At 37.2% G+C, this 21870-nt stretch overlaps 1 protein-coding gene across 1 annotated transcript in view; it reads left to right on the top strand.

Annotated features, from left to right (window-relative positions):
• Window positions 1–21870, top strand: part of LOC149777652 (uncharacterized protein C05D11.1-like) — a 123342-nt gene that overhangs the window by 46822 nt on the left and 54650 nt on the right. The window contains exons 10-15 of the mRNA XM_089938712.1: window positions 831–905; window positions 4692–4802; window positions 8441–8584; window positions 9412–9594; window positions 14322–14424; window positions 20117–20247. Of these exons, the coding sequence (XP_089794838.1) occupies window positions 831–905; window positions 4692–4802; window positions 8441–8584; window positions 9412–9594; window positions 14322–14424; window positions 20117–20247 (747 nt within the window). The remainder of the gene's footprint in view (window positions 1–830; window positions 906–4691; window positions 4803–8440; window positions 8585–9411; window positions 9595–14321; window positions 14425–20116; window positions 20248–21870) is intronic.

Genomic DNA, 21870 nt, shown 5'->3' with positions numbered 1-21870 from the left:
CATTATACCATGACACATCCTGGTCTGTGAGTGCATTATACCATGGTACATCCTGGTCTGTGAGTGCATTATACCATGACACATCCTGGTCTGTGAGTGCATTATACCATGGTACATCCTGGTCTGTGAGTGCATTATACCATGGTACATCCTGGTCTGTGAGTGCATTATACCATGACACATCCTGGTCTGTGAGTGCATTATACCATGGTACATCCTGGTCTGTGCTGTTTGCATTTGGGTACACAATATAAACAGTTCATTTATAACAAATTATTTTATAAACTTCTTGATCCTAGTAATTACTTACAAGGCTGGGGCTTTTTGTCCATTCTTGAAGTGTCTGAGAATATGAGTATTCTTACGGTAATTGGATTGTAAAAGAATATTTGCTTCTTATGTTTCATGTTACAGTGAATTTTTGTGTATAGTGTTTATAAAATATTTAATCAAATGCCGTCCTTGATGAATATTCGACTTTTTATACAGCCATTAAGTATGAAATGGTCATCAGTTACCTCCCTTGGACAATTTTATGGGATAATAATTGGTACAATCAGCACATGTACTGATATGATTGGCAGTATTAAAGTATATCCAATCCCACCCCCACCCCTGTTCTTTTAGATTAAATTGTGAAATTGGTATCAGAAATCTAGGTCAGACAAAGAAATTTTCTAAAAAGTTTAAAATCGATGAAAGGAAAGTAAGTGCAGTTAAACACAAACTTTTCTGGTCTTGTTAGATGAACAAATGCTGTACAGAAAGGCACTTTGTTAAAATGAGCAATGCATGACTCTTAAAATGTTAATTATTATTTATAACTTCAGGTAGAAGATCATCCCCATGACACAGTGGCCCATATTTTGATTGGAGATTTTCTGTTTGGAGACACTAAAGAGGATGTACGTATAGTAACATTCATTTTCTCATGTTTATTGAAAAGGGACTCTAAAATGAACATCTGTTTAGCACATGTCTAGAAATTGTTATTATTACCAGCAAAAGCAATGTCTGTTTAGCACATGTCTAGAAATAATTATTACCAGTAAAATCAACGTCTGTTTAGCACATGTCTATATAAAAATATTATTACGAGTAAAATCAGTGTCTGTTTAGCATTGGTTTTGAGATTGATAATGCTAACAGTGAAACTTTTGCATGTTCACAAGAATATGTTGCAGTCCACATTTCAGGTTCTAACTTCAAGTTCAAGGTGACAGTGCATTATATGCATTACAATCAAGGTTTTTTTCTTCCAGGCCAAGGTTACTAACCTGTTAAGACTGAGACGTGAAACTTGTGACTTTACATGTCTGTTTAGTAACTGTATCTCTGTCACAATGGTCATGGCTAGAGTTCATTGTGTAATTTTTAGTCCTAAACACAGTTGGCAGGGGACAAAAGTTCACTGAGTTTGCTCATTCTTTGACATGAGTGACATTTGATTTCACATGCCTGACAGGCATTTCTTGTAGGCATTTCTTTGACAGTCTTAAAAATCTAGCCCCAATTTCTGGAGTTAGCTTGTCCATACAGATTTTGTACTTCCTGTAAAAGCAGTTTGACAGGCATATGCTGGAGTCAACTTGTCCATACAGTTTTTGTACTTCCTGTAAAAGCAGTTTGATGTGCATGTACTGGAATCTATACAGTTTTTGTACTTCCTGTAAAAGCAGTTTGATGGGCATATGCTGGAGTCAACTTGTCCATACAGTTTTTGTACTTCCTGTAAAAGCAGTTTGATGGGCATATGGTGGAGTCAGCTTGTCCATACAGTTTATTTATTTCCTGTAAAAGCAGTTTGATGGGCATATGGTGGAGTCAACTTGTCCATTCAGTTTTTGTACTTCCTGTAAAAGCAGTTTGATACGCATATGCTGGAATCAGCTTGTCCCTACAGTTTTTGTACTTCCTGTAAAAGCAGTTTGATGGGCATATGGTGGAGTCAACTTGTCCATACAGTTTTTGTACTTCCTGTAAAAGCAGTTTGATGTGCATATGCTGGAATCAGCTTGTCCCTACAGTTTTTGTACTTCCTGTAAAAGCAGTTTGATGGGCATATGGTGGAGTCAACTTGTCCATACAGTTTTTGTACTTCCTGTAAAAGCAGTTTGATGGGCATATGCTGGAATCAACTTGTCCATACAGTTTTTGTTTTTCCTGTGAAAGCAGTTTGATGGGCATATTCTAGAGTCAACTTGTCCATACAGTTTTTGTACTTCCTGTCAAAGCAGTTTGATGGGCATATTCTAGAGTCAGCATGTCCATACAGTTTTTGTACTTCCTGTCAAAGCAGTTTGATGGGCATATGCTGGAGTCAACTTGTCCATACAGTTTTTGTACTTCCTGTAAAAGCAGTTTGATGGGCATATGCTGGAATCAACTTGTCCATACAGTTTTTGTTTTTCCTGTGAAAGCAGTTTGATGGGCATATTCTAGAGTCAACTTGTCCATACAGTTTTTGTACTTCCTGTCAAAGCAGTTTGATGGACATATTTTAGAGTCAGCTTGTGCATACAGTTTTTGTACTTCCTGTAAAAGCAGTTTGATGGGCATATTCTAGAGTCCATACAGTTTTGTACTTCCTGTAAAAGCAGTTTGATGGGCATATGCTGGAATCAACTTGTCCATACAGTTTTTGTACTTCCTGTAAAAGCAGTTTGATGGGCATATGCTGGAATCAACTTGTCCATACAGTTTTTACACTTTGGTAACTTAATGTCTGCTGTACACTTTGAGAGTGACCATGTTCCCAGTTTACAGATTTAATGATAAACTCTTCATGAAAGTGTGTTTGCTTTATAAATATTACTAGATATTGTGTGCTGTGAAAATGGTGTCCGATCAATATTTTAAGAGGCATCCCCAATTGTAATACAGAATTGTGACCACCCATCCATCACACTCTGATCAATAGAGGTATCCCCAATTGTAATACAGAATTGTGACCACCCATCCATCACACTCTGATCAATAGAGGTATCCCCAATTGTAATACAGAGCTGTGACCACCCATCCATCACACTCTGATCAATAGAGGTATCCCCAATTGTAATACAGAGCTGTGACCACCCATCCATCATACTCTGATCAATAGAGGTATCCCCAATCATAATACAGAATTGTGACCACCCATCCATCATACTCTGATCAATAGAGGTATCCCCAATTGTAATACAGAATTGTGACCACCCATCCTTTACACTATGATCAATAGATGTATCCCCAATTGTAATACAGAGCTGTGACCACCCATCCATCGTACTCTGATCAATAGAGGTATCCCCAATCATAATACAGAATTGTGACCACCCATCCATCATACTCTGATCAATAGAGGTATCCCCAATTGTAATACAGAATTGTGACCACCCATCCTTTACACTATGATCAATAGATGTATCCCCAATTGTAATACAGAGCTGTGACCACCCATCCACCACACTATGATCAATAGAGGTATCCCTAATCGTAATACAGAATTGTGACCACCCATCCATCACACAATCCTACATTTGATATCTTCATAGTTTTTATAGTTATCTTCATGACTCTTAGTATGCATTTGTATCTTGACAGGAGTTATCTCATCTTTGTCAGATTAGTACTTTAAGAGTTAGATGCCTATATTTGGAAATGGTATGTACAATTTATATCTCAGCAATTGTATGACCTTTAACCTTTGTATAATAGTGTATCATGACCCAACAGTGTGTAAATAATGTACACATACGTCATGACCCGACAGTGTGTAAATAATGTACACATCCATCATGACCTCACAGTGTGTAAATAATGTACACATACATCATGACCCGACAGTGTGTAAATACTGTACACATACATCATGACCCGACATTGTGTAAATAATGTACACATACATCATGACCTGACAGTGTGTAAATAATGTACACATCATGACCCAACAGGGTGTAAATAATGTACACATACATTATGACCTGATATTGTGCAAATAATGTACACATCATGACCCAACAGTGTGTAAATAATGTACACATACATCATGACCCGACAGTGTGTAAATAATGTACACATACATCATGACCCAACAGTGTGTAAATAATGCACTCTTGTGTGTTGACCTGACTGTGTGTAAATAATGTACTCTTGTCAGCTGTGTATTATCTTGTATTATGACCTGACAGGACCGCTCCAGTGACCTATTGGTTAGAGCATCTGCATGGATGCGGGAAGTCATGGGTTCGAACCCAGGCCAAGTCATGCCAAGACTTATAAAAATGGTACAACAGCTGCCTCGCTTGGCACTCAGCATTAAGGGGTTAGTGTTAGAACTGGTTGTCCTGGTGTCACGATAATGTGTCTGGGTGGGACATCATGCTGCATGTCTGTGGCATGATGCACTAGTGATAGATATTAGTCTAAACTGCCACACTGCAGACATCATAGCGATATGACTTAAAAATTATTAAAGCTATGTTAAAAACCCAAACCACACACATAAACACACACACACACACATGACCTGACAGTGGGTAATTTATGTACTCTGTCTGATCAGCTTGTATTCTCTTGTATCCTGATCTGACATGGCATATTAAGATTATCAAACATCATGCTATTGTTATACCACAGTGTGGCATATAAGATTATGAGGATGATGTTATTGTTATTCAGTGAACTTCCATATTGTTTTCTACTGTTTTCAGTTAGAGACCAGGACATCTGTAATTTCCATGTTGAAAGACCTGAAGTCCAAGCCAGAGGAATTCTGGGTTGCTCTCATCAACCAGTATTTCATCAATAAACCAAATGTTGTGGTAAGTGGAGAAATCTGTCAATAAACTGGTTTCTTTTCTAGATGTCATATCTGTTTAATTAAGACATAAAACCTAACCAAAATTATTTTCTTTATATTTTGTTGAGTGTATCAGTTTTATGTCACTTCTTGAAACTTACTTATAGACACTATGGGCCATTCTTCATTACTATACAACCTTACTTATAGACACCATAGGCCATTCTTGATTACTATACAACCTTACTTTTAGACACTATGGGCCATTCTTCATTACTATACAACCTTAATTTTAGACACTATGGGCCATTGTTCATTACTGTACAACCTTACTTTTAGACACTATGGGTCATTCTTCATTAATATACAAACTTACTTTTAGACACTGTGGGCCATTCTTCATTACTATACAACCTTACTTTTAGACACTATGGGCCATTCTTCATTACTATACAACCTTACTTATAGACACTATTGGCCATTGTTCATTACTGTACAACCTTACTTTTAGACACTATGGGCCATTGTTCATTACTATACAACCTTACTTTTAAACACTATGGGCCATTCTTCATTACTATACAACCTTACTTTTAGACACTATGGGCCATTCTTCATTACTATACAACCTTACTTTTAGACACAATGTACTATTCTTCATTACTATACAACCTTACTTTTGGACACCATGGGCCAGTCTTCATTAATATACGACCTTACTTTTAGACACTATGGGCCATTCTTCATTACTATACAGCCTTAGACACTATGGGCCATTCTTCGTTACCGTACAACCTTACTTTTAGACACTATGGGTCATTCTTCATTACTGTACAACCTTACTTTTAGACACTATTGACCATTGTTCATTACTGTACAACCTTACTTTTAGACACTATGGGCCATTCTTCATTACTATGCAGCCTTAGTTTTAGACACTATGGGCCATTCTTCATTACTACACAACCTTACTTTTAGACACTATTGACCATTGTTCATTACTGTACAACCTTACTTTTAGACACTATGGGCCATTGTTCATTACTATACAACCTTACTTTTAAACACTATGGGCCATTCTTCATTACTATACAACCTTACTTTTAGATACTATGGGCCATTCTTCATTACTATACTACCTTACTTTTAGACACTATGGGCCATTCTTCATTACTATACAACCTTACTTTTAGACACCATGGGCCAGTCTTCATTAATATACGACCTTACTTTTAGACACTATGGGCCATTCTTCATTACTATACAGCCTTACACACTATGTTCCATTCTTCATTACTGTACAACCTTACTTTTAGACACTATGGGGCATTCTTCATTACTGTACATCAAACAGTTTTAGCAGCATGCAAATTAGACAATGAAACCATATGACTAGACTATTGTTTTTGTGTCATCAAGTATGAAGCATCAGTTACTTGCCAATAGTGTAAGTTTGGTACACAATACAGTGTTTTTTGAGTCTATCTCAATGAGAGAAATTCTGTAAGACTTCTGCAGCCCACTTCCACTGTGTATTTGGAAGAGATAGAAAAGCTTCTGAGTCCAGATGAAAGACATTTGAAAGAAAGAAAACAAAAAGCTTCTGAGACAAGATGTGAGGCTTTTGGAAGAGACAAGAACATGTGAAAAGTTAGGAAGGAGCTTTTTGGATGAGTTTTAAACATTTTGATGCAACAGAAGAATTTCTGAGACAAGAAGGTGCCAGATATTTGGAAGAGATATATAAAATGTTTGGGACAAGAGTCAAACACTTGTATGAGGCTTCTTCTAAAATCGACTCCTTCTGGATGGTTCACATACATGCCAACCATTTTCATCCAGTTACATGTTATGCTCGCCTGTATACAGGTTATGCTGTTTTATTACATTAAAAATAAAAAAGGCAACAAAAGGTTGTGCTTTTCATTTTTATTATCATCTTATTAATCCAATTCATCCTAAACTTTCTAGAGTTTTCTAAAGAAGAAGACTGCAGCATAAGAATAGTGTACAAGTATATTTGCAGATTGCTTTCAACCGTTTAATTGCATATTGTTACAGATTGCTTTCAACAGGTTAATTGCATATTGTTACAGATTGCTTTCAACAGGTTAATTGCATATTGTGTCAGATTGCTTTCAGCAGGTTAATTGCATATTCTGCCAGACTGCTTTCAATGGGTTAATTGCATATTGTGACAGATTGCTTTCAACAGGTTAATTGCATATTGTATCAGATTGCTCTCAACTGTTTAATTGCATAGTGTGACAGATTTCTTTCAACAGGTTAATTGCATATTCTGTCATTGCTTTAAACAGGTTAATTGCATATTGTGACATTACTTTCAATGGGTTAATTGCATATTGTGTCAGATTGCTTTCAACAGGTTAATTTGCATATTGTGACAGATTGCTTTCAATGAGTTAATTGCATATTGTGTCAGATTGCTTTCAATGGGTTAATTGCATATTGTGACAGATTGCTTTCAATGGGTTAATTGCATATTGTGACATTGCTTTCAAAAGGTAATTGCATATTGTGTCAGATTGCTTTCAGTGGATTAATTGCATACTGTGACAGATTGCTTTCAACAGATTAATTGCATATTGTGACATTGCTTTCAGTGGGTTAATTGCATATTGTAAGAGATTGCTCTCAGCAGGTTTATTGCATATTATGTGTCATATGAATGTGTAAGTATTATTAAAGTGGACTGCATTCATGTCATTTGATGCTTCGACTGTACTGTCCAGTCAGGGTTATTACAGACATATGATCTAGGCTTCTTGTAGTGGTCACAATGGCTGTGATGCACTCCAGTGTTACTAAGGGTATGTGACCTCCACCCATTAAAATCTGGTTTCTAGGAGTGCATAATGATACTGTCTTATAAAGTAGATGTTATGAAGATTGATTTATTACAATAAAAATAGTTTTGTTTTTATCAATTCATTATAATACCTCTGTGATATCATGGAAAAGGTTTCTTTTTTTAATTTTTATTTAGTCTTTGATGCATGACATACAAGCTAGCATTTCAATGTCCATTTGGTTGGAATATATTTTCTGCATGACAATTAATGTTAACAATGACTTCAAAGAGGGGAACTTTGTTATGGGTGTTTACATTCTGGCTTTGGTAACTTCATTATATTCAGTATATTTAAATATTGTTATTTTAAATAACAAAATGTTCAAAAGTGTGTGAATCTCATCGGCTGATGAAGGTATTTTTGTGACTGACATGTGGATCTCATTGACTGATGAAGGTGTTTTCAGTGACTTCTGTGTGATCTCATTGGCTGGTGAAGCCTTGTGTTTTCAGCGACTTCTGTGTGTGATTGTAAATGGACCATACTTTGTGGATGGCTTGCACTTGAGGTAAAGAAGTCATTTGATTTTTTAGGTCAAAACATCAAAGGTCAAGGTTGATGTGACTCAAGCAAGAAAAAAGTTTCTACAAACAGATTTCAGTTATTTACACAGAGGACTGTGAAACACAGGGCTGGCTAATTACATGCTCATTCAGATTTAGTTTCCTTTCAGAATGTGTTTAATTTTTTTTTTAAATTTACAATATGCTAGAAGGGAAAGGTAAAACATGTAATAACTTGAAGCAAATTTACCAGTAACAAAAAAAATATAAATTTGACCTTTTAGATAATTGGTGAACCCAGCAAAGCTTTGATGGAAGAAATGGGGAAGACAGAGGCTGAAAGGGTTGCTTTGCAACAAAAGGCTTTGGGTGAAGATGGCCTGAAGAAGATGGGAGAAATTCTGGAGAAAGCAACTGAAGAAAATGAGGCAGGTTATGGTCTTTACTAATGTAGTTGTGGGTAATAAAAAAAAATTCAAAAATTGCACAGAATTAAGAACTGAATGTGCAAAAATTGCTCATAATATTTTCAAGTCCTGCCTTTATAGCTTTCTTAAATAAATGCTGTATGTTGAGATTTTTTAAATATTGTTTTTTTTTTTCAATTTCCTGTCCTAACTTTTCGGTTCTACAGTAGACCCCAGTAATTAGTATACATTTCAATCATAATGATGAGATTACATAGATGATTACATTCTTTTTCAGTTTGCCATACGGTGTTTGGAAGTTGACATGGTGTTTGGAAGTTTTACAGATTACATCTGGCACTTTGAAATATGCTGACAGTTTTCATAATTTCAGACAGTTTGACATGTGGCACCTATATTGACACTTCATGTCAGATAGTTTGCGATAATGGTGTATATCAGTTTTGATAAGTAGTGTCAGACAGTTTGATAAATTGTCTGACAATTTGACATGTGTTGTCTAATAATAATATTGCAATAAAACTTAGTTGATAATATGAATTTTGACAAATTGTCCTGTTAATGTGTTTGCACCTTTCAAAGACATTTCAGCCAGGTGAATCAGGGTTATGAAAGATAAATTTCCATAGGTCAAGGTCTCAGAGATTGTGGTTACAAGTGTACATTAAAACAATATTAGTTAAAATGAAATGAGACAATTCAAATGATTGGGCTTTATGTCTCAAAATTTACATAAATTATTACTTCCAAATATTTTCAAACTGTTTATCTTATTTACACAATTTTTTCCCAAGTTATTTATGTCTTTCTTTTGTGTTTTTTGCCAGCTAGAGCCACCTGATTTGATTATTACAGATGTATCTGTGCCAGATGTGAGCCAAATCTACTTCCATCCAATCAGCCCCTACTCCAATCACAGTAGAGATGCAGCAAACAGAAATCCCAAATTCCCAATGGCTGATATTCCATTTCAGTTTCAGCTTGATGACATACATACCAATTTTGTTCAAGTGAGTCACATTTCTTATTTGTTGCATGCAGTAAATTGGTTGGAATGTGTAATTATGTAAAAACTTACGTATTTTCAGCATGAGTCAGAACCCACAAAGGAAGCAATATCAAACACAAAGCCGTTAACACCAAATATATGGAAACAGTATCACACACAAAACCCTTAACACCTAATATATGGAAACAGTATCACACACAAAGCCGTTAACACCTATTATAGGGAAACAGTATCACACACAAAGCCTTTAACACCTAATATATGGAAACAATATCACACACAAAACCCTTAACACCTAATATATGGAAACAGTATCACACACAAATCCCTTAACACCTAATATATGAAACAGTATCACACACAATCACACACAAAACCCTTAACACCTAATATATGGAAACAGTATCACACACAAAGCCCTTAACACCTAAGATATGGAAACAAAAAAAATCACATAACAGCTTTCATTATATTGATGACTATCAGCTGCATGCCATGTTTTCACCATATTTATAGTGAGGGTGACTTCATTGATTCTCTCTCTCTTACTCTCTATCTCTCGCTCTCTCTCTCTATTCAGCGAAGCTATACATGTTTACTGTGTAAACAGAGATGACACAAGATTTACCATTATGGTAATGATTGGCAACTGCATGCCATATTTCACTGTTTCTTTAGAGGAATACCATGTTAAACCACTAGTATACTATGTTAAACCACTCAAATACTATGTTAGACCACTAGTGTACCATGTTAGACCTCCTAGACCTCCAGTGTACTGTGTTAGACTGCTAGAGTATTGTTAGACTGCTACTGTACTGTTAGACTGCTAGTGGACTGTGTTAGACTGCTAGTGTACTGTGTTAGACTACTAGTATATTGTGTTAGACTGCTGTATAATGTGTTTTGACTGTTAATGTATTGTGTGTTACACTGCTAGTATATTGTGTTAGACTGCTGTATAATGTGTTACTGCTAATGTACTGCCATGCTATGGAGCTATGCCATCGTCTCTCGTAGACGGACGGATGCCAAGACAAGATAACCAAGATAATGTACTGTGTTAGACTGCTAGTGTACTGTGTTAGACTGTTGTATAATGTGTTACACTGCTAATGTAGTGTGTATTTGACTGTTAGTGTACTGTTAGACTGCTGTGTTACACTGCCATTTTACCGTGTGTTAGACTGCTAGTATAATGTGTTACACTGCTAATGTGCTGTGTTAGGCTGCTAGTATACTGTGTTACACTGCTAATGTACTGTGTTAGGCTGCTAGTATAATGTGTTACACTGCTAATGTACTGTGTTAGACTGCTAGTATAATGTGTTACACTGCTAATGTACTGTGTTAGACTGCTAGTATACTGTGTTACACTGCTAATGTACTGTGTTAGGCTGCTAGTATAATGTGTTACACTGCTAATGTACTGTGTTAGGCTGCTAGTATAATGTGTTACACTGCTAATGTACTGTGTTAGGCTGCTAGTATACTGTGTTACACTGCTAATGTACTGTGTTAGGCTGCTAGTATAATGTGTTACATTGCTAATGTACTGTGTTACACTGCCAGTGTACTGTGCTACAGCCTTATTTGCCTTACACTTAGGAAGATTACACGTAAGACTAAAGTTTACTTTTTTGACTGATCATTCCAATATTATATTTAGGAGCATGTTATACTGAGGTGCCATTTGGGGTGTAACAATTCATCATGCATTATCACGACATTTTGGCCACAACGCGATATGCAATACGTTTGTCCCCGTATTGCATTACTTATAAAGTAGAACAAACTTTATAGAGAACATTTTCTGATGTCTTTAGTATGTAATTGTCTTGTTAGTTTTGATTGGCTAATGAAGACGTGCAAAAAATTTGATTTGTGTCAAAACATCCAGAAGTCAAATGTACCATTAACCCTTTGTAATTAACATGTACATCTCTTAAATACAAATGCATTTCAATGTCTCTACAGAATTTCAGGGTAAGTATTTGGATGACCTTGGTAAACATCTGCATTTTGCAATGTCATTTCAGAGCACCACATGATGGGAATATCCCTTCTTGTAGAACACTTTCTGAGTGTTATATGATGGCATGTACTAGAGTGTTAGATAAATCCTTAATGGCCAGTTAGAGATAACAGGATGTTGGAAATTCACCCAAAATGCAAATGGCTGCTGCTGTCTTTGTTGGTAATATCACAAAATCCAGATTTAGAGACTGATTTTTAGAATTGTATTTATCTCCAAACCATGTCTATATTCACGAATTAAGAGTTTTATAAACAAGATGAAACAAGACACCCCTAACAAGCTGAAACAATACACACCCTACCAAGATGAAACAAGACATCCCCTAACAAGATGAAACAAGACACCTCCTAAGAAGATGAAACAAGACACCCCCTAACAAGCTACACAGAAATAACATAGATTACCAATTTTGACATTGGGTTGAACCTATTTTTAGCATACTGACCAGGTATCTTATCAGGACCATTGACTCCTGATAGGTATCTTCTCTTGACCTGTGTACCATGATATGTATCTTATGATCTGGGAGCCCCAGGTGGCTGAGTGGTCTGAAGTGCTTGCCATTACTGGTAGGTTTGAATCTCCAATGTGGATAAGTGAGAAAGCTTGTCAATAGCTTCCCATAAGTCTGTGGCTCTTAATTTGGGCTTTCCCAGGTTCTTCCTCAACCAGGTATACTGGCAGTCATGTATAGCCTATCATATGCTGAAAAATGGTGTTATACCAACAAAAAAAAAATATCTTATCACAACCTGTGTATCGTGATATGTATTTAATCATGACCCATGTATCACAGTAACATATCGTGTCCTGAATCTGCCTTATCGAGATGAACACACACATTGTGTCAATGTCTCTGTACAAATGATACCTTCATCAAATGATACCTTCAAATGATACCTTTGTTAGGGACATGTGCTTATGGATCAAATGATACCTTCGTTAGGGGCGTGTGCTAATGGATCAAATGATACCTTCATTAGGGGCATGCGCTAATGGATCAAATGATACCTTCGTTAGGGGCATGCGCTTATGGATCAGATGATACCTTTGTTAGGGGCATGCGCTAATGGATCAAATGATACCTTCGTTAGGGGCATGCGCTAATGGATCAAATGATACCTTCGTTAGGGGCATGCGCTTATGGATCACATGATACCTTCGTTAGGGGCATGCGCTAATGGATCAAATGATACCTTCATTAGGGGCATGAGCTAATGGATCAGTTAATCCTTATCCTAAAGCTTACAGCATGTTAAACAGTATGTTTCATAAAAAAGTCTGGTTGTCCACAACACATATTTTACAGGTGTGTTTAAAAGTATGTTTCATAAAAAAAGTCTGGTTTTCCATAACACACATTTTACAGGTGTGTTTAACCAATTCGGCCCCGATCCCATCTGTAGGCGTGATGAGGCTGTACCCTACTTCAAAGCTCTGCAGCATCAAGGCCATTTAAGATACACCAATGCGGGTGGTAATTAAAAAAAGCAGACAGATATAGCTCTTAAATGGTATCAAATAATCTGGAAGTTCTAGTTGCACTACAAAATACAAAGAGAAAAACCTCATTTTTTGGACCCGTTTTTTTTTCACCCAAAATTCGCTCGAGATCGGAATGCGATTTTGGGTCCGGAATTTAGACCTTTTGGCCACAGATCTAAGGCATACCAGTCTTAACTGCACACAGACAGGTGAACCTTTGCAAAAACTAGGATAAGGTGGGCATTTGGAATAAATTGCGGTCTCCATACGAAAATGATGGGTCCATTAAGCAAAAAAAAAAAAAAAAAAGAAGTCCAACTTTTACCCTTCTGCTCATGCACAAGCAAAATAACCAATGGAAAATGATGTTTCTAATACAACTAGGCATTATTCTCATGGAAAATCTGTTGAAAACCGCTGTATTACGATGTATTCAGAAATAGCCCCCCAGATGTCTTTCCTACGCACATTTCAGGCAAAAACGACAAAAACCTCTGGGGCCAAATGAGTTAAACAGTATGTTTCATAAAAAAAAGTCTGGTTGTCCATAACACATATTTTACAGGTGTGTTTCAAAAGTATGTTTCATAAAAAAAAGTCTGGTTGTCCATAACACATATTTTACAGGTGTGTTTCAAAAGTATGTTTCATAAAAACAAGTCTGGTTGTCCATAACACATATTTTACAGGTGTGTTTAAACAGTATGTTTTATAAAAAAAAGTCTGGTTTTCCATAACACATATTTTACAGGTATGTTTAAAAAACAAACCTGTGCTATTGCATGTTATACTCGGTGACTTTTCAAAAACATTTACTAAATGTTGTGTTACTCTCAGAACAAAAGAGACTCAATTGTCCTCATTTTTCTTGAGCATGCTTTAGTGGGAAAGCGATTTGTAGCAGTTACTATTTCATCATTGTCAAACAGTTTGCTTAGATTTTGGTTAATGTTATTTTATTTGGAAATATTTCCAAAATCATTTCTACTTATGGACTGTTAATTTCCTCCAAAGTGGAATAAATTGTTATGAAGCTAAAACAGTTTGCATCTTTAACCTTGGTAGTCAAGGACACTGTGTTCAAAGGTAATGATGGAGGTTTAGGCTTGGCATGCAAGCCATAGTCTACTCCCATGTTGTTTGTACATATGCATTAAATTGAAAATATGAGGTGCAAGTGAATATTGATGTCTGTTATTTTTCAGATCAGCGCTTTGTTAGATTCTAGTGGTGTACCTCAGGAGCTGAAGTACTACCTGCCTCTCTTTTGTGAGGTTTTGTTTGAAAGTCCTGTGGTCCGAAATGGAGGTGAGTATCAGCAAATATCAATTAAACTACAGATTTTGAAGCTAAGGATGAATATTGAGATAGGGCCCATCTATATACACATGTATATGAGTGTACTGTACATAAGTGGGTTAATGTTGAGTGTCCTGTAACTATGAGGGGGGAATGTTGAGATAGAGTCCATCCATATTCATATATATAAAAGTGTACTGTAACTAGGAGGGGGAATGTTGAGATAGAGTCCATCCACATTCATATATATTGAGTGTCCTGTAACTATGAGGGGGGATGTTGAGATAGAGTCCATCCACATTCATATATATTGAGTGTCCTGTAACTATGAGGGGGGATGTTGAGATAGAGTCCATCCACATTCATATATATTGAGTGTCCTGTAACTATGAGGGGGGATGTTGAGATAGAGTCCATCCACATTCATATATATTGAGTGTCCTGTAACTATGAGGGGGGATGTTGAGATAGAGTCCATCCACATTCATATATATTGAGTGTCCTCTAACTATGAGGGGGGGATGTTGAGATAGAGTCCATCCATATACATATATATTGAGCGTCCTGTAACTATGAGGGGGGAATGTTGAGATAGAGTCCATCCACATTCATATATATTGAGTGTCCTGTAAGTATGAGGAGGGAATGTTGAGATAGAGTCCATCCATGTTCATATATATTGAGTGTCCTGTAAGTATGAGGGGGGGATGTTGAGATAGGGTCCATCCATATTCATATATATTGAGTGTCCTGTAACTATGAGTGGGGAATGTTGAGATAGAGTCCATCCATATACACATGTATAAAAGTGTAATGTAACTAAGCTCCTGCACCAAAAAGAGAACAACAAAACCTGTCATGGGAGACAACATTTTGTTGGAAGATGTATTGTTCTCTCTATGCAAGTTTAACAGGTATAGATTGTGCCAATCCTTGTAGAATTTTTATCTCACTTGATGGGGGCGGGGAGTGTAGACAAAGGGATAGAACTTGATAAGGTCATATCTTGAAAATCTATTGAGATGCTTACGGCTTAATGTTTGCTGTGAATTTATGTTTGCAAACAGTATTTCCCTCTGGAAAATAAATGCACAGCAAACATTAAGCCGTAAGGGTTTTTCCCAGCTAACATCCCATAAGTGGTTTTCCCAGCCAGCGTTAACTCATAAGGTAATTTTTTCCTTTTTCCCAAATCAAATTAACATTAGGACCTGATACCTCCCAAATCCAGCCTTACTAAAAAGATGAAAGCTCATCTTTTCTCTTTATATCTTATGAACAAAGGAGAGTAACTCATGCCCATTACCTCTTCACGCTGGCACCAGGTGTCCTTAGTTTTTAAGCTTCATTGTCCTGCCAACAGCATCGTATGATTCACCTCTGCTAAATCCATGTCAATACCTGCATGAATTTCAGCCATCTACCCACAAATTTGGATTGATTTTGTGCAAACAATTCTTCTACAGGTGGTTTACTTTATTTTGAACAAGAATTTTGTGGGTTTGTCATTTTCTTTGATTTAGTTTATTTTGATCCTACGTTCCAACTTGCTATAATTAATGCAGTGATTAATGCACAGTTTATAACGCGGTGTTATTTTATTTTAGCACTGTATTAACATAAAGTAATGTTTAATTTATATATTTTTTTACTGTTTTGTCTTCTTGGTGAGTTGTCGATGAATTATGTGAAATGCAAGATGTTCATGGTCATTGAAGACACTTGAGACATGCCTGGAATGCAGCAAGTACATTTCACCAATGACATGCAGTGTTGGTGATTTATCGACAGAAGATATATGGTCCACTGTTTTGCTGAAGTATGTCAGATGGAAAGCTTGGAAAAAATGCTGATGTGTGGCCATCATAACAGTCTATAATGTCATTCAAATTGTAAATGTGTCAGTTGGTTTAGAAGACAACAACACTTGATTGATAATTCTGATATAATGAGGGAGTGTATCCCCATTTTTAGGTGGGCATAAACCCAATAGATCGATCACATAATACCATAACACCATCAAAGAAAATCCAGGCAAGCTAGCCAGCCAGTCATCCATATCACCATCCTGGTGACCATTGGTCTTACTGATAGGTCATCCATATCACCATCCTAGTGACCATTGGTCTTACTGATAGGTCATCTATATCACCATCCTAGTGACCATTGGTCTTACTGATAGGTCATCCATATCACCATCCTAGTGACCATTGGACTTACTGTTAGGTCATCCATATCACCATCCTAGTGACCATTGGTCTTACTGTTAGGTCATCCATATCACCATCCTAGTGACCATTTGTCTTACTGATAGGTCATCCATATCACCATCCTAGTGACCATTGGTCTTACTGATAGGTCATCCATATCACCATCCTTTGTGACCATTGGTCTTACTGATAGGTCATCCATATCACCATTCTAGTGACCATTAGTCCATCATGTCAACAACATCTGCCTACAATTATGGGATTTTACTGATTGGTCCATCTGTCTTGCCATACATATGGCCATGCAGGAATCTTACTGAGAGATCCTTCTGTCTTGCCATACATAGTCATGAAGGGATCTTACTGATAGATCTGTCTCTCTTGCCATATGTACAGCCACAGCTGGACTGTCTTCTACACAGCCAGCTACCAGGCCGACCATTCACCAGGCAAACCAGCTGTCAGTCTGGCAGTGGTGGACTTGTATGTTCACTGATTGTCCATAAGGGAGAGCTAGTGACGTTTCATAGGGATGGAATTGAGTCTTCAGTGCCACCTGGCATGCCTTCTTTAGAGCTGCAAGTATCCTGGATTGGGCCTCGATGCACAGTGTGAGTAGTTAGAAATGTAAGATGATTCTGAACGGACACATCCTTGGTCAGCAATCAAGTGATAGATTCTGATCAAACTGAATCTTAGACAGCTATGTTCATGTGTGTTCCATCCCTGTTTGGACCATCTGCTAGTACGGTTAAGATGTCTTGTTGGTTCAAAATGAAATGGTGCCAATCAGACATCCAGTATGGCCACATGATAATCATCTTAAAGATTTTGTTATTGCTACTCCTTCTTAATGGAAAGTTAATATTGGGTTTTCACCAAAAGAAAATTCATGGTATCTAGCTGTTCCTGAATGGAAATGGTGACAGTCTTACCTCAGATATGGCTGTCATGATGAAAATATTGAAAATCTTGCTACTTTTTCTCCTGAATGGATAGCAGTATCAGCATGTAGTTTTCAGTAGTCTTCACATGGTGTCTGTTTTTCTTCTAAATGAAAATGGTGCCAATCTTTTAACTGTATGGCTGCCACAGTGGTTAATCTGAAAATCTTGTTGCTCAAGAATGTCAGAGATGGTTACAACTATTAGCAGTTACAATGATGGAATGTCTTTTCTTGAACTCCTGGACATTCTTTCAAAAGTGTCAGTCCCTTCTTGGGACTCTTGGTTTTACATATTTGGGTGTTGTTTGATAAGCCTTTACTACTGTCATTTTCACTGCTGGAGGGTATGTAAGTTTGAAAATAAATGGGTCAAAAACCTGAAGAAATGCTTTATAATGCAAATATTTTATTTGTATTGTTTAAATACCTTCTTCCAAGCATAAAAATGTATACATGTTATATATTGCAGTGTGGATTTTCATCCAACATTATGAATGCAGGCTTATGGAACCTGCCTAATAGTAGTTGAGTGCTACCCATGGTCATTGCAAGTGTGTGCTGGACAAAACAGCAGCATGGGCAAGCATCACATTTGGCACCCCCATTCAGAAAAAGATGCCACAAACTCAGCAAAATGGCACCTTGGGTGGTCACCAGCCCCATACAACGACCCTAGTGCTACCTGGGAAAGAAGCCTATTGATATGGGGGTCAAAATACCAAAGGTTAAAGCCATTGTGAAAGATTTTGGGGTCAAAAGTTAATGGGTCATGGTGATTTTGACTTAAAGAAAAATGGGGGTTGCACCATAGTATTTGTTCTAATTAAGTTCCTTCACCCGATTTTGTGAATGTTCTTAGGGTAAGGAAGAAACCTTTAGATTGTGATGTTTTAAGGTCAAAGGTAAAGGTCATGGTGAACCTGTTGGAAATTAATGGTTTACACACAGTAGGCTTGTTCAAGACCACAAGGTCATTCTTTTATCAGTAATCTCCAATCAGCCATGCCCTACTAGTGAATATGTACAGGGGTATTCAACATGGGGTCAGCCATGCCCTACTAGTGAATATGTACAGGGGTATTCAACATGGGATCAGCCATGCCCTGCTAGGGAATATGTACAGGGGTAGTCAACATGGGGTCAGTCATGCCCTACTAGTGAATATTTACAGGAGTAGTCAACATGGGGTTAGCCATGCCCTACTAGTGAATATGTACAGGGGTAGTCAACATGGGGTCAGTCATGCCCTACTAGTGAATATGTACAGGGGTAGTCAACATGGGGTCAGTCATGCCCTACTAGTGAATATGTACAGGAGTAGTCAACATGGGGTTAGCCATGCCCTACTAGTGAATATGTACAGGGGTATTCAACATGGGGTCAGCCATGTCCTACTAGTGAATATGTACAGGGGTAGTCAACATGGGGTCAGTTATTTCCTACTAGTGAATATGTACAGGGGTAGTCAACATGGGGTCAGCCATGTCCTACTAGTGAATATGTACAGGGGTAGTCAACATGGGGTCAGTCATGCCCTACTAGTGAATATGTACAGGAGTATTCAACATGGGGTCAGTTATACCCTATTAGTGAATATGTACAGGGGTATTCAACATTTGGTCAGCCATGTCCTACTAGTGAACATGTACAGGGGTTGTCAACATGGGGTCAGCCATGTCCTGCTAGTGAATATGTACAAGGGTAGTCAACATGGGGTCAGTTATGCCCTACTATTGAATATATACAGGAGTATTAAACATGGGGTAGGTTATAATGTACTGTTCACTAGTGAATATGTACAGGAGTATGAAAAATGGGTTAGGTTGTAATGTACTGTTCACAGACTTCTTGTTAACTGAACTTAAAAATTTAATTCCACTGTTAAATCATAACTTATGAACTTAATTTCAGTTACATCATAACTTCTAAACTTAATTCCACTGTTACATCATAACTTATGAACTTATTTCCACTGTTACATCATAACTTATAAACTTAATTCCACTGTTACATCATAACTTATGAACTTAATTTCACTTTTACATCATAACTTATAAATGTAACTCAAATGTCACGTTATGTTCAGCATTCTACAGGTCACAAACCTGGTGTAGCTCATGGACCTTTGAAAATACCATTAAAATGAGTGCCTGTTGCAGCCCTATTATACACACAACACCCACCCATAGTATATACACAACACCCACACCTAGTATACACACAATACCCACCCCTAGTATACACACAACACCCACCCCTAGTATATACACAACATCCACCTTTGAAAATACCATTAAAATGAGTGCCTGTTGCAGCCCTATTATATACACAACACCCACCCCTAGTATATACACAACACCCACCCCTAGTATACACACAACACCCACCTTTGAAAATGCCATTAAAATGAGTGCCTGTTGCAGCCCTAGTATACACACAACACAAACCTTTTAAAATACCATTAAAATGTTTTTCAGGCTATGTATATACCTATATAATCTCTATACAATATGTAGACATTTCACTTTAAATTTGTATATTTCAGTCTTGATTTCTCATGAGGAGGTAATACAACAGCTTCAGGCTGACACCCTGGTGACTGAGGCCAGTTTAGGCATACAGGGGGAAAAGTTTAGCTGTGGCTACATTCCTCAAGTTGTGCAGGTCTTATTAAAGGTGAGCTTTGAAGTGGTTATTGTAGCCCCAACATTTATGTTGTAGAATTGCAGTACAATTGGATGACTTAATTTTTAAATCCATCTCAAAGGTCTTGTTTTCATTACTTCTCTGAATGGTGGCACTGACATGGGGTTTTCACTTAAACACTTTGTGCTGTATGTAATTGGTGTTGAATGAAATTGGTGCAGATCAACCACAAATATATCTGCACTTTTCTGAAGGAGTTTAAAACCAGTCCTAGTTGTCCTTGGGGGCAGGTCAAAGGTCATTGCTTTTTTTTGTGTGTGTGTACTTCATTGAGTTTCTGAAAATAGTGACTTAAACATATACCAAAGAAATTTTGTGAGACTGTGTCAGAGGTCTACCAATATTCTTCAGATTCATCGCTTGACTAGCTTGTGACAGGGTTTGTAGGGAGACTAAAATAAAACTAAAAAAGCCTAAGATTTTATTTTAACCCTAAAGACCTATGAAAAAAACTAAAATTTTGATTACATTAAAAAACCTTATAAATTAAAAGAAAACCCTAAAAAGTCTTCAAACTGAATCAGCAGTAAAAAGGTAAATTAAAGGTTTTATACAAAAAAATCAAAGGGGGCCCCGAGTGGCCGAGTGGTCTAAAGCACTCTTTGTTACGGATCACTCCCATCTCACCTCTGTCTGCAGCGGTTCGAGTCTAAGATTCAGCCAATGTGGTTATGTGAGAAAGCTTGCCAGTAGCTTCTCGTGGGTCGGTGGTTCTTTCTGGGTTTTCCTGGGTTCTTCCTCCACCATTAATACTGGCCGCCATATATAGCCTATCGACAACAACAAAAAATCAAAACAAGAAAAGACGTAGTTACATTTCAAGTGACTGACCCATTAAATCATGTAACCAGACACAAGGATGCTGTTGGCTTTGTAGCAGGGTCTATGAACTAAAAAAGAATCTTAGAATTTAAGGATGCATGCAGAAGTATTCTTGTTTGTCTTGCTAACAAATTCCTCACAAAATCTCCACTTCACTATGGTTTAGTGAACGACATGGCATGCCTTGACCCTACTGCCATTTTAGAAAGCAAAGCACAAGCAGAAGCTAAATTGAAGAGAATCATGCACTTGTTAGTCAGCAAGAGAAAGTTCATTATCGGTTGTTGTGATGCTGTTCTTAATGAGTTTTCAGCATTTGTTGACTCTGCCATTAGCAATGGATCACTTGGATCTTTTTCAAGAAAGAAAGAACGTATTGACACTTTTACTTTATGACAGGCTTGCTCATCAACAGAAATATTCCATCCTTTGGCAAGTTGTGAAGAACTTGCTTCTCTTGTCACATGGGCAAGCCACTGTTGAGAGGGTTCTCAGTAAATAAAGAAGTTGAAGAGATAAATATAGAAGAAAGAACTTTGATTGCCAAAAGAGTCATTATTGATGCCATTAGAGATTGCCTAAAGGGTCATTATTGATGCCGTTAGAGCTGCTGGTGGAATCAATAAAATTGAAATCACTCCAAGGCTGCTTATCTGTGCCAGCAGTGCATATAGCAAGTATGAAGCTAGCAAGTATGAAGCATTTCTTCAAGATAAGAAAAAAAAAGGAGACTGAGAAAACAACAAGGAAAAGTAAACTTTTGGATGAGGA

This window comes from Sinohyriopsis cumingii, chromosome 17 (assembly GCF_028554795.1).
Source record: "Sinohyriopsis cumingii isolate HCF-2022 chromosome 17, ASM2855479v2, whole genome shotgun sequence".
Lineage (NCBI taxonomy): Eukaryota > Metazoa > Mollusca > Bivalvia > Unionida > Unionidae > Sinohyriopsis > Sinohyriopsis cumingii.
The sequence above is the reverse complement of the archived record's forward strand: the minus strand, read 5'-3'. Positions and strand labels throughout refer to the sequence as shown.